A 13,514-nucleotide genomic window follows, 5' to 3' on the forward strand; every position below is an offset into this window, starting at 1 on the left:
CCCAGCAGCACCCCACATGGAAAGCCACAACCCAACAGAGAGAACCCCGGAGAACAGGCAATAAGACAGGACTTACCTTCTTCACATACTTGATCTGAAAGTATTTGGTTTGAGGGGGTATAATGTGCACGTGTATGTCTTCATTGGAAATATTGACCAGGTGCTGCAAGAGAAAGAGAAGCACTCAGAGAAAACACCGTTTTAGCTATCTGCGTAGTCACCTCATTTATTTATCTCTACTCTTGTTCCTAAAGGGATTTGAGAAGATAGAATTTATTACTTAACTTTTTCGAAGATTTGAAAGGCATAGTACACCATTGAAAGAATAATAAAATAAACACAGCACCACTTTAAAAATTTTTTTAAGTAGGTTCCATACCCAATGTGCGGCTTGAACTCACAGCCCTGAGCTCAAGAGTCACATGATCTACCAACTGAGCCAGCCGGGTGCCCTGAAAACAACACCCTTTAAAGGATGGTAAAGTACACCCAAGTGCTTTCTTCCCAGATTAGGGACTTTACCAGAGCCTGTGGCCCCAAAATGTACCTTCATCTACACACCCCTCATCCCCAATCCTGATCTGTTAGCATGTGCGCCTTTTTGTTGAGCTCTGTTAACCTCAAAAATAAAAATACTGCCAGTTATTCTGCCCGCAAAAAGTGGGTTTATTCAGGAACAGCAGAGAATTGCAAGCTAGGACAAGCAGGCTGCTGCCTAACCATAGTCCCAGACCAAAGGAGGAGCCAGGAGGCAGGGGTGGGGACTATTATAAACAAAAAGTCCATTGGAGTAAACTGGGAGTTTGAAGTATAGGGACTTTTCACTGGCTGAGTCGTGACGGTCTCTTATTGGCTGGGCTGTTGCTGGGGAAGAAAGAAAACCTTCCTTCCTCCTGCTGGGGTAGTAAAGTAGTACTAAAGTATGGACTTACATCTCTTCCTACTATCTGCAATCACAGAAGAGTGGTGGGGTGTAACAGCTCCCCCTGCTAGCCTCCCAAATCTGCTATGAACCAGGTTTCCTTTCATTAATGAATTTTCACAACTCCATTTCGTCCTGTGATTCAACTAAGAATCCTAAGAGTCAACTCCCACAATTCCTCAAATTACATGCCACTGATCCCGGGGGCCCAGCAACACTAGAGTGGTCAAAAAAAATTAGGAAAAAGAGTATGGCTAGGGCAGCCTCCAATCCACCCTTGGGGCAAATGGAAAAGAAGTCGGAAGTCAGGAGTTCTCTGATGGTGACAAAGCCACCCCTGTGAGGCAGGACAACCTGCTACAGTAATTAACTGGGTCTCTAAATAGAGGTGTTTTCCCCCTCTGCTTGAGATGGGACCAAGAACCTCAGGATCTGGGCATCTGGGCTTCACCTGGGCCAGGGGACAGTTAAGAAGCCTTGGGTTCCAAAGTCCAGGCCAGAGGCTGGGCCTGTCACAGGGCCTACTGCCCAAGGCCTCGTGGTCATTGAAGCCTAAGTAAAAATTCAGACATTATTTTCTGATGAGGTTACAGTGGTGTTTGCATTTGTTAAAAGTTCTTATTTGTCACCTGTGAACATTCCTAAAGTGACCCTGTTTTTTGCCCTGTTTTGGCATATCTTTTCTTTTTTCTTTATGTTAAAAGCCTTAAAAAAAAACAAAACAAAACAGTTTTCCAGGCTGCTCTGGACCACCAAAGGGCCCTGCACAGGGGCAGTCTTGGTGAAGGTGTGGTCTCCTGGGGCTCCACCCACAAGATGGCCCTTCCAAGAGAAATTGGGGGGGACAGTTATGCTGCAACCGGATGCCTGGGGCCTGTGCCCATCACACCCAGAATCCTGGGGAGGTGGGACCTGCCTGGGGATGGGAAGGTAGATACAGCCCCAGAGCCTGGAAGCCTTGACAGAGAACTCTGTCCCCATGCTTGTCATCAAGGGGGGTCCTGGAGTTGGAATCCAGGAAGAACTGGGAGTAGAGGTGGTTATATTTGCTGTCATTAAAAAAAAAAAAATCCAGTAAGGACAGCAACAAACAAGGGTGTAGGGGGACTGTTTTTAATATGTATCCCAACGGTGGTTAACCTTAGAAGAAATCAGTAATCTGCACTCCAGGAGTGCTTAGTAGACACTGCAAGATCCTAATCCAGAGTCCATACTCCAGAGGTGGTGACTCAGAGCCTTTCAATACTGTTCACCTGAGCTGGCACTGGGGGGTCTACAATATTAGCACAAGGGATGTTCAGGGAGATGTACTAATTAGAACTTTCATACAGCCATTCCTGCTCTTAAACAAAAGCAATCTGAGAATCTGGTGAGCCCGGAGCCCAGTATCCCTTAGAGTGACCTTCAAAGACTCAGGACTCCCTTAGGTCTTGCGTTTTGCACAGCACAAAAAAATTCTGTCAGCCATTTGGAAGGTTGGCCAATCCTACCATTGGATGCTACTGTATCTGCTGCCAGCAAAGCTTCTGGCAAGGAGTATGGCTGGGCCTTCCCGGAGGTCGCAAGAATGGTCATTTTTTTTTTGCCTGCTTGCATAAGTAAGTGTCATACGCACGGCAGGATTTCTTCTCGGACCTGTTTTCATTGCCACAGATATACCCGGTAGCAAGGCTGCTGGGAGCGGACCTTTGGCTCCCACCTCCCGTCAGGGTCAGATACTCAGTATCTACCTGACAATGAGAAATCACTTCATGGGTTTAGGTCAATTTGCACAAGCAGCGTCATGGGCTGAAGACCAGAGGTCTGTGCTCAAAGCACCGTTCCTGTATTCCTGAATGGTCCCCAGTGGGAGACAGGCACTGGCTCTCCGGAGACTGGAGATGCAGCCAGCACCTGTGGGTGAGGGCTGGGCCACAACCTGATTAAAAAAAAAAATATATATATATATATAGAGAGAGAGAGAGAGAGAGAGAGAGAGAGAGAGAGAAACCTGTTGCTTCCCCCAACCTGAGTGTGGCAGAGCAAATTCAAACATGCCTACTACTCATGTGTCTGTGAAGGATGAGCACTGGAATTCAGTAGATAATATCTACATTGTCAAATGAATAAAAAATTACCAATAAGAAAATATTGAATTAATTTCTTAAAGAGTTAAACAACAAGGGGGGGGGGTGCCTGAGTGGCTCAGTCAGTTGAACATCTGACTCTTTTTTTTTTTTTTAAGATTTTATTTATTTATGTGACAGAGAGACAGCCAGCGAGAGAGGGAACACAGCAGGGGGAGTGGGAGAGGAAGAAGCAGGCTCCCAGCGCAGGAGCCCGATGTGGGACTTGATGCCGGAATGCCGAGATCATGCCCTGAGCCAAAGGCAGACACTTAACGACTGCGCTACCCAGGCGCCCCTGAACATCTGACTCTTGATTTCAGCTCAGGTCATGATCTTGGGGTTGTGAGATCAAAAGTCCCGTGTTGGGCTCCACACTGGGCATGGAGCCTGCTTAAGATTCTCTCCCTCTCCCTCTGCCTCCTCCCCACCCCCTACCCCGCACTTGTGCACTCTAAATAAATAAATATAAATATAAATAAATATAAATATAAATATAAATATAAATATAAATATAAATATAAATATATTAAAGGGGCGCCTGGGCAGCTCAGTTGGTTGAGCTTCCGACTCTCGATTGTGGCTCAGGTCATGACCTCGGGGTCCTGGGTTCAAGCCACACATCTGGCCCCACATTCAGTGGGGAGTCTGCTTCTCCTCTCCTTCTGTCCCTCCCCCCAACCAGAGTGTATTGTGTGAATACACTCTCTCTCTCTAAAATGCAGATAAATCATTAGAAAAAAGCTTAAAAAAGAATTAAACAACATAGATCCCACTTATGATAATAAAAGATATATTATTTGGCTATATGGGGGGGGTGTTAAAGGCTGCAATAGGGAACTGAAAACTAATATCATTATTTCAGAAAGCCTAAAGGAACTGTTAATTTATGTGAGCTAAGGCTGTATGGGCTAACAGTTTTGTTTTGGGCTGGCAACATCAACACTGGTTGTCTCATGAGAAACCTGACTAATTATTTACTTAATAAGTATAGTTTTCCAGACAAACAAAATCTTTCTGCAGAGGGAAAAAATGAATTTAAGAGGTCTTTGTTTTGAGAAACCTGGGAACCATTCTCTCAAATTTTAAAGTAAGTCAAAGCATTGATCTCACTATGAAACCAAGTAAAATGCTTTAAATCCTTTAACCAGATCGAGATCAATCTCAAATGTTAATGAACAATTTATTGTGGTTTTAAACCCACATTCAATCATTCCATTCTTGGGCAATTTGCATAGTTTCCTGTAGCAAAACCAAGATAAAAGCAGAGCTGGTTTTCCCCCCTTGTTTGGCAAGAATCTCAAGGTAATTGCCTTAGGCTTCCGCTTAACTTTGCTGGTGGAAACAGAAGGCTGGCCCTCCCAAGATCTCCCAGAATGTTATTAAGATGAGATCATTTTGTATTTTTATCTATGCCTGTTTGTTTTAATGTCTGATAGAAGCAGTATGATTATTTAGACTTTACACTGTATTTACTTGGAGTGAGTCTTCACCAAGTCACTCTCTTCCAATGAAGTGAATTCATTGTCATTCACAAGTGTTTATTGAGTGCCTTCTATGCGTTAGGCATTGTGCTGTACCAAAGAGATGGTCTCTGTTCTTCAAAAGAATGAAGATTTTATCTCCCTCCCCAAACCCTACAATCCAGGTAAATCAGATTGTACACCTGTGTCCAAATATGCAGCATGCACCCTGGACCTCTCTCAATGTTTTCCTTTGTGCCCTGAATATCTTCTTCCCATTTCTCTCTCCTTTTGGGCTATCTCAAGTGGCTTCTCCTCCACAAGCTATTTTTTTTAAGATTTTATTTTTAAGTAAATAAAAATTTTTGTGAGGCTCGAACCTACAACCCCAAGATCGAGAGTCACATGCCCTACTGACTGAGCCAGTCAGAAGCCCCCATAAGCTTTTTTTAATATCATGACCAGTAAGCTCCTGGTCTAAAGATGTTCAACATCATTACTTATCAGGGAAATGCAAATAAAACATGCAAATAAAAAAATACAAATAAAATCATGATAAAATAAAACAGCCTCTCCTCTGCTGTCCTGCCTGCCACTCCTTTGTGGTGTATTCAAAAGCTTCAATCTCCTTTAAAACAAAACAAAACAAAACCAGTGAGTTGAATGGTGGCCTCAAGAAGGTATGTTCACATTCTAATACCTGGAACCTGTGAATGTGACCTTATTTGGGAAAAGGATCATTGCAGATGTTATTAAGTTAAGGACCTTGAGTTGGGGTCTTCCTGAATTACCCAGGTTGGCCTTAGTCCAATGATGTATCCTTTTAAGAGAAGAGGAGAAGACACAGAGTCAGAGAAGGCCATGTGAAGGTAGAGGTAGAGATGGGAGTTAGGTAGCCACAAGCCAAGAAATACCTGCCAGAAGCTGCCAGAGGCAAAACAAGATTCTCCCCCAAGAGCCTCTGGAGGGAGCAGAGCTCTGCCAACACCTTAATTTTGGACTCTGTCCTCCAGAATAAATTTCTGTTTTTTTAAGATTCTCCATTTGTGGTTACTTATTATAGCAGCCACAGAAAACTAACATACCATACAACCCAACATTTCTACTCCTCGGTTATATCCGAGGGAACTGAAAATATGTCCACACAAAAATACATACATGAATATTCATAACAGTGTTATTCATAATAGCCTCAGAGTTGACACCCAAATGTCTATCAACTGATGAATGGATAAACAAAACGTGGTAGAGCCATACAATGGAATAGTATTCAGTCCCAAAAAGGAATGAAGTACTGATAGATGCTACAAGGGGGATAAGTCCGGAAAACATTATGCTAAATGAAAGAAGCCAGTCACAAAAGACTACATGTTATAGGATTCCATTTACATGAACTGTCCTGAACAGTTCCATCTATACCAACAGAAAGCAGACGAGAGGTTGCCCAGGGTAGGAGTAGACTGGGTGGGAGAACAAGGACAGCAAAGGAGCTAGGGGGTGGGGAGTGAATTGTTTATTCATTATATTCATTATTTATTATAAACAATGAGCAATCATGAAAGATAATTATTTTAGATCTACCTATCACCACCGAGACAGCAAACCTAATACCAGGAAAAGTAAGCTCCAAAACCACTTATTAACCTTGGTCTTTGACACCGTGTTCTAAGAAATGCAATCTTTGTAGGTTGATGGGTGGATTTCCTAATCACCATTTTATTTTTTTATTTTTTTTATTTTTTTTATTATATTATGTTAGTCACCATACAGTACATCCCCGGATTCCGATGCAAAGTTCGATGCTTCATTAGTTGCGTATAACACCCAGTGCACCATGCAATATGTGCCCTCCTTACTACCCATCACCAGTCTATCCCAATCCCCCACCCCCCTCCCCTCTGAGGCCCTCGGTTTGTTTCTCAAAGTCCATAGTCTCTCATGTTTCATTCCCCCTTCTGATTACCCCCCCTTTCTTTATCCCTTTCTTCCCCTACCGATCATCCTAGTTCTTATGTTCCATAGATGAGAGAAATCATATGATAATTGTCTTTCTCTGCTTGACTTATTTCACTTAGCATTATCTCCTCCAGTGCCGTCCATGTTGCAGCAAATGTTGAGAATTCGTTCTTTCTGATAGCTGAGTAATATTCCATTGTATATATGGACCACAGCTTCTTAATCCAGTCATCTGTTGAAGGGCATCTCGGCTCCTTCCATGATTTGGCTATTGTGGACAATGCAGCTATGAACATTGGGGTGCATATGGCCCTTCTCTTTACTACGTCTGTATCTTTGGGGTAAACACCCAGTAGTGCAATGGCTGGGTCATAGGGTAGTTCAATTTTTAACTTTTTAAGGGACCTCCACACTGTTTTCCAGAGTGGCTGTACCAACTTGCATTCCCACCAACAATGTAGGAGGGATCCCCTTTCTCCACATCCTCTCCAGCAATTGTTGTTTCTTGCCTTGTCAATTTTTGCCATTCTAACTGGCATAAGGTGGTATCTCAGTGTGGTTTTGATTTGAATTTCCCTGATGGCTAATGCTAATCACCATTTTAAATCCTAATCCTTTTCCTGAGGGGAAACCCTTGGTACCTAACAGGTTTCTCTCTGGGTTTATTCTTGCTCTACCAACTTCAATATACTAGAACGCAGAGAAACGGCATCCTCTGTTTGTTGGGGACTGCCTGATAGAAACCTAACTTCACTTCCTGACAGCTTCAACATTTGCCAGCTTCTTCCCCTTGCTCTGAGCCATCTAACACAATAGTTGCAATTCTTTCTTAAAATGATCCCCTTTGAGACATGGCTTCTAAGAATGCATTACATCTAAAAGTAGAGACTCTTGTGGTGGCTGGTGACAGAGCTAGAGGTGGGGAATGTCGTGTACAAAGCCAGAGGCTCAGAGGGCTCATGGGAAGGGCTCAGAGGGCTCTGCCTCTGCCCCACTCCAACCATGCGCAGAGGTCATTTTGCTCAGATCCAAAGCCCAGGGGGAGTAGTTCCGAGATGTCCTGCTCAGTTTGACTTTAGGGGATCGATGTGAGATCACCGAGGTTGTAGAGCTGACTTAAATGTTTAGGTCCCAGGGTGCCTGCATGGCTCACTCGATTAAGTGTCTGACTCTTGATTTCAGCTCAGGCCATGATCTCAGGGTTGTGAGGTTGAGCCCCGTGTCAGGCTATGGGCTGGGTGTGGAGCCTGCTTATAGATTCTCTCTCTCTCTTTCTCCCTCTGTCCCTCCCCACTTCCTCTCTTTAAAAAAAAAAACTTGTTCAGGTCCCTATAAGCATAGGAGTTAGGAATGCTGAAGTCACCCCAAGCCCACCCAGTCTGAACATGCAGGTCAATGAAGGGGACCCAGGAGACTCTGTGCTGGACTGCAGTCCATCCTTTCAACTGTGCCTTCTGGAGACTGTCCAGTGGAACTGACCCTTGCCACCCAGACCTGGCTAGAATCTCTCTGGCCAGAATGGCTGATTTAGGCATGGGCATCAGACCTGAGCAGGTGAAACGGAACACTCACTGAAGCCTTCTAGGAAAGGGATACCCCCCTCCCTTTGTGTAGGCTTGGAGCAAGTGGGCACTGATTTGGAAGAAGGCAGCTTAAGAGTCCAAGCCAGTCTCTATCACTTACTAGCTGTGCGTTGAGCCAACTATTGAACCTTCTGGAATCCTGGTTTCCTCATCTACATAATGAGAATAACAGTACAACTTCCACAGAGCTAGTATAAGGACAAAATTGAATCATGTGAGACACTATCACTGTGAGACAGCAAGCACGGTTGTTAGCCCCCAAGAGTCAGTCCACAATGACACCTGTTTGGAAAGAATGCCAGGAGGAGCCTTTGGCAGGGGGCAAGTAGCTTGTCCAAGGACACTGGTGCAGCTTTAAAATTTCTCATCCTAGAACCACCTTTCTGACACAACTCACATCTGTGCTTCTGCAGATGCTGCTGCTCTTTAAATGAATGAGTAATATAAATGCAGAACATTCATGTCATTTCATTACTGTGATTAATTACCCACTGAAAAAATACCTACCAGAATCTGTTGGTGTTGTCTTTCTACTTCATAGCCTCCAAAATGCAATATGCCAGGTTTTGCCTGTATGACCTTATTATTCAGGACTGTTGCATAAACCTCTATAAAAACAATGTAGAGAAGTACACCATGAGAGGAGACATAAAAGAAAATATTAAATAAATGAAGATCCTATTAATGTGGGCTTTCTTTAATGTAGGATATTTTAAGCCTATGAAAGTTTCAGACAGAGGATACAGCTGTCAACAAGATTAATGATCTATTCCAAATGAACTGTACAGCCTCGCCCTCTATTTTTTTTTTTAATGATTTCACCCTCTATTTTTACACATCGTTTGGGAGATATTATCATCCCAATACAAATTCACATGTACTGTTTATTACCCACTAAAATAATCTGCTCTTCACGTTTTGTCCAAGTCTTCATAATAAAACACGAGCTTTCGAGAGCATGCACCCTACCTTTGCGGCTCTGTATAACACCGAGATGACTTATTACGTAATGAGTACACAGTTCAAAGAATCCAAACACCAAGCGTTTAGTTTCATTACTGGGTATTTACCTGTTATCACTGGATTTCCTCCGAATAGAATTACAACGTGATAGAATAATCGTAAAGCTCTGAATAATTATCGCTCTGAACAGTAAAGTCTCAAACGGCTATTAGCGTAATGTGAATGCCTTTTTTTTTTCTTCTTCCAGTTTTGAGAACAAGGTTGAAACAGCCGATCTCACAAAAGTGTCCAGGTCTACAAAACTCTTCCCAGCTCTTTAGGAGGCAGGAGCTGAGATGTGTAGAGGAGGCACCGAGAACCCACCACACAATTGTCTCTGTGCCTTTGGCGCTTACACTCAGCCTTTGTTCGTCATCCTCACTCCAGCCCTATGCAGTGGGTATTATTTCCATTGTGCAGGTGAGACTCAACAAGATTGAGCAACTTGCCCACAGCTGGTAGTTAAAAATCAAACCCAGGTCTGTCTGATTCCAACCACTAAACTGCCCCCCTCAATACGAATGCACTGTTCAGTTTCTTACAAATGATGACTTTCACCTTTGGCTATTTCCCAAGCCTGGGAGCCACAGACACCCTCCCCCATTGCTTAGCTCACTGTGATTCTTGTAAACACCTGGAGCGCATAGGAAACGACTGGGACTCTTGCTCCTTACCAGGTGAGCTGACACTATCATCAGCTTTGGGCTGAACCAAAGGGCTAGAATGGGGTCAGGATGGTGTTTCTTGGGGGGGGGCGCGGGGGATGAGCGATCTCTGTAGGTTATTTTGTTAAGTACTGAACATTACTTGGTAAATTTTTTAAATGCTGAACATTTTACTTTTGTTTTTAGGGCCGCAAAACTGACCTAAAACAGGTATTTTTCTGTTAGTGCTCGGAAATAGTTGAGTATACTAATTTGCACTTAGTAAGTTCCACAGGGACGAAAAAGCCACACCAAAATACTACATTCCCAGCATTTGCGACGGGCCTTGAATGATGGGTGAGGGGCAGCCTCACTAGAGTGATGGTAGAGAGCTGGAGACTGAGCTACCATGACTGAACACTGCCTCTCCACCCAGCTGGGCCAGGTTGGGGAATTCCTTTGACCTCTCTGAGCCTCAACTTCCCCACCAGTAAGATAAAAACAGAACATTGATGTTGTGTGGATTAAGTGAGAATAATGTAGGCAAAATGATTAGCCTCTTCCATACTAGCTACAGGATTTTACTAGGCTTTCCACGTGCAGGGCAGGGAAGACCAGGCATGGAAAAGGGCAAGAAGGTATAAAGTGCATGTGGTCTTAAAGGAGCAGGAGTAACGGTGTGGTTGGAGCTGGGGATGAGGGGGGCGCAGCGTGGGGACGGAGCTGGGTGGGCAGGCTTGCATCCACAGCAGAGGGGGCCAAGCGCCAAGTGAAGGAATTGCAGCTCTCTTCCGAATGCAAGGGAACTGCTGAGAGTATCTGAGCAGGATAGGGACAGGGCCAGCCATGACTGCACAAAGGAAACTGACGGGGTGTGAAGGGTGGTGCAGAGGAGAGCGCTCGGCTATCCTAGCGACCCTGCTGAGAATGAAGAACCAGGCACTGGGGACAGACAGGTAAGATGTTTGAGGAAGTGGAAGCAACAGAACTTGGTGACTCATTTACACCACAAGAATCTATCACGTGAGTGGATGGACGTAAATAGAACCATTGTTCTTAATAATAAAAGCTATTGTGAGCCTATAAAACAATATAGAGAAATCAGTACCAAAAATCCCATTATGCTTTCTGGACTTTGGATCCTGTGGCAAGATGTAAATTGTAAAGCAGATCTCTTTTCTACTCACTTACTTGATTCTAGAAGGTGATTAGGTAATGCTCTTCTTTTCTTGGGCTCTTCCACTAGGCTTTTCAAAAGGAGGAGGGATGTGTTCGTAAATGGTTCTTCGGCATTGCTTAGTTCTCTGCTGGGGGTTTTCACCACTGCCATTTTATCATGAAAAATTGAGTCTTCTTTTTAGAGCCAAAGGTCATTTCCTGGGAAAAAACCAGTACCAGTATGAGAAACCACACATATATCTTTTTCTCAATCTTTGACAATGTACCTCTGTGACTGTGTGGTTTCCCGTGGACCAGGCCCTCCCTGCCTCCCAGCCTCTCCTAGCCACTCCATTCCCACACAGGGACGTCCCATTAATCTTGTGTCACACATCACAACCCAGTATCGTGTCATTGCTCAAAACCCTTCCGTGGTCCTTAATTTTCTCTTCTCAAGAGCTTTTCCCAAAACGTGGTGCTGAGATGCTTTTGAGCTATTAGGAGGGGCACCTGAAGGGGGAAATAAAGGTGCTCGCAATCAAAATTGGAAAAAGTTGAAGTAAAGAGTTAAACAGGCCTCTTCTGAGATTTCTCCAAATCGGTCCTTTAGTTGCATGAGACCATGAAACCCCCTTTAACATTTGGAGACGCTGGCATTCGTGGGCCACCTTCCTGGGCCCGTCTCTGGGGTGACNCACTGGCATTCGTGGGCCACCTTCCTGGGCCCCTCTCTGGGGTGAGGAGGAGGTGGAGTAAGCAGTGGACCTCCTCCCGCACCACAGAGGGCATTCCTAGGAGCTCTGCTGTACGATCTAGGGTCCTGGTTCCTGGGGACCCTTTGTCACCTTGCTTTTCCTTTACACTCATGTTACGTTCCACCCTCTTCATATAAAGTCCACACTGACCCCAACACCCTTCAACGGTCTTCAGCAATTAGTGCCCCTACTACTCATTGGGTATTGATGATTTCTAGCCTTGTACACAGCACTTTACAAAGCCCGTACATCTTGCTGGCTTCTGCAGCTAAGTCTCTAAATTTGGGATCCTTGTACATGCTTGGGGGGCTGCTCTGAGATGCCTCTGAGATTGAATGTAAAATCATATGTGGATCTTCATGTGCTTGTTTGTTTTGTTTTGTTTTGTTTCTGGAGAAGGCTCATAGCTTTAGATTTTCCACAATCCACAACGTAAGCAAAATACACCGACTACACTGAAGAAAATGTTTAATAATCATTTTCTGAAAGTTTCTCCTTTCCCCTTACCTCCCCCCTCCTCTCACCGGCGGCTGGGAAGATTCCCCACGCCTCAGCACAGCCTCCACCACCCCGTTCCCCCCCATCCCTTCAACTCCTGCCTCAAGTTCTCTTTCCAGTTCCCTCTCCTCGGCTCCCTCAAGTTTCCTGCCTGTACATCGGGCAGGAACGAGGGCGAAACCATTTTCACGAGAGCTCCTACTCCAGTTCACTCACTCCGGGGTGAACCTTTTCTCTTTTCACACACCCCCATCCTTGGTCCCCTCGCCCCGTCCTCACCCTAGCCAAACGCCTGCTCCCCTCAGCGCCCCTTTACTCCCTCTCCTGCTAGGGTCAGGAGTGGACCCCAGACCCACGCACAACCCCCCATCCTCACTTAACCCTTTAGGTCCGACCTCTCCTCTGACCCCAGCCCAGGCTGACNGCTACCATGACTGAACACTGCCTCTCCACCCAGCTGGGCCAGGTTGGGGAATTCCTTTGACCTCTCTGAGCCTCAAACTTCCCCACCAGTAAGATAAAAACAGAACATTGATGTTGTGTGGATTAAGTGAGAATAATGTAGGCAAAATGATTAGCCTCTTCCATACTAGCTACAGGATTTTACTAGGCTTTCCACGTGCAGGGCAGGGAAGACCAGGCATGGAAAAGGGCAAGAAGGTATAAAGTGCATGTGGTCTTAAAGGAGCAGGAGTAACGGTGTGGTTGGAGCTGGGGATGAGGGGGGCGCAGCGTGGGGACGGAGCTGGGTGGGCAGGCTTGCATCCACAGCAGAGGGGGCCAAGCGCCAAGTGAAGGAATTGCAGCTCTCTTCCGAATGCAAGGGAACTGCTGAGAGTATCTGAGCAGGATAGGGACAGGGCCAGCCATGACTGCACAAAGGAAACTGACGGGGTGTGAAGGGTGGTGCAGAGGAGAGCGCTCGGCTATCCTAGCGACCCTGCTGAGAATGAAGAACCAGGCACTGGGGACAGACAGGTAAGATGTTTGAGGAAGTGGAAGCAACAGAACTTGGTGACTCATTTACACCACAAGAATCTATCACGTGAGTGGATGGACGTAAATAGAACCATTGTTCTTAATAATAAAAGCTATTGTGAGCCTATAAAACAATATAGAGAAATCAGTACCAAAAATCCCATTATGCTTTCTGGACTTTGGATCCTGTGGCAAGATGTAAATTGTAAAGCAGATCTCTTTTCTACTCACTTACTTGATTCTAGAAGGTGATTAGGTAATGCTCTTCTTTTCTTGGGCTCTTCCACTAGGCTTTTCAAAAGGAGGAGGGATGTGTTCGTAAATGGTTCTTCGGCATTGCTTAGTTCTCTGCTGGGGGTTTTCACCACTGCCATTTTATCATGAAAAATTGAGTCTTCTTTTTAGAGCCAAAGGTCATTTCCTGGGAAAAAACCAGTACCAGTATGAGAA

At 44.9% G+C, this 13,514-nt stretch overlaps 1 protein-coding gene across 1 annotated transcript in view; it reads right to left on the minus strand.

Moving 5' to 3' along the window:
* CFAP221 (cilia and flagella associated protein 221) overlaps positions 1-11,051 on the minus strand; it is a 97,931-nt gene extending 86,880 nt beyond the window's left edge. The window contains exons 1-3 of the mRNA XM_034641996.1: positions 10,867-11,051; positions 8,537-8,637; positions 77-163 (exon numbers count right to left, since the gene is read on the minus strand). Coding sequence (XP_034497887.1) covers positions 77-163; positions 8,537-8,637; positions 10,867-11,005 — 327 coding nt within the window. The 5' untranslated portion in view covers positions 11,006-11,051. The remainder of the gene's footprint in view (positions 1-76; positions 164-8,536; positions 8,638-10,866) is intronic.
* Positions 11,052-13,514: the final 2,463 nt, after the last annotated feature.

This window comes from Ailuropoda melanoleuca, chromosome 2 (assembly GCF_002007445.2).
Source record: "Ailuropoda melanoleuca isolate Jingjing chromosome 2, ASM200744v2, whole genome shotgun sequence".
In the NCBI taxonomy this organism is placed as follows: Eukaryota; Metazoa; Chordata; class Mammalia; order Carnivora; family Ursidae; genus Ailuropoda; species Ailuropoda melanoleuca.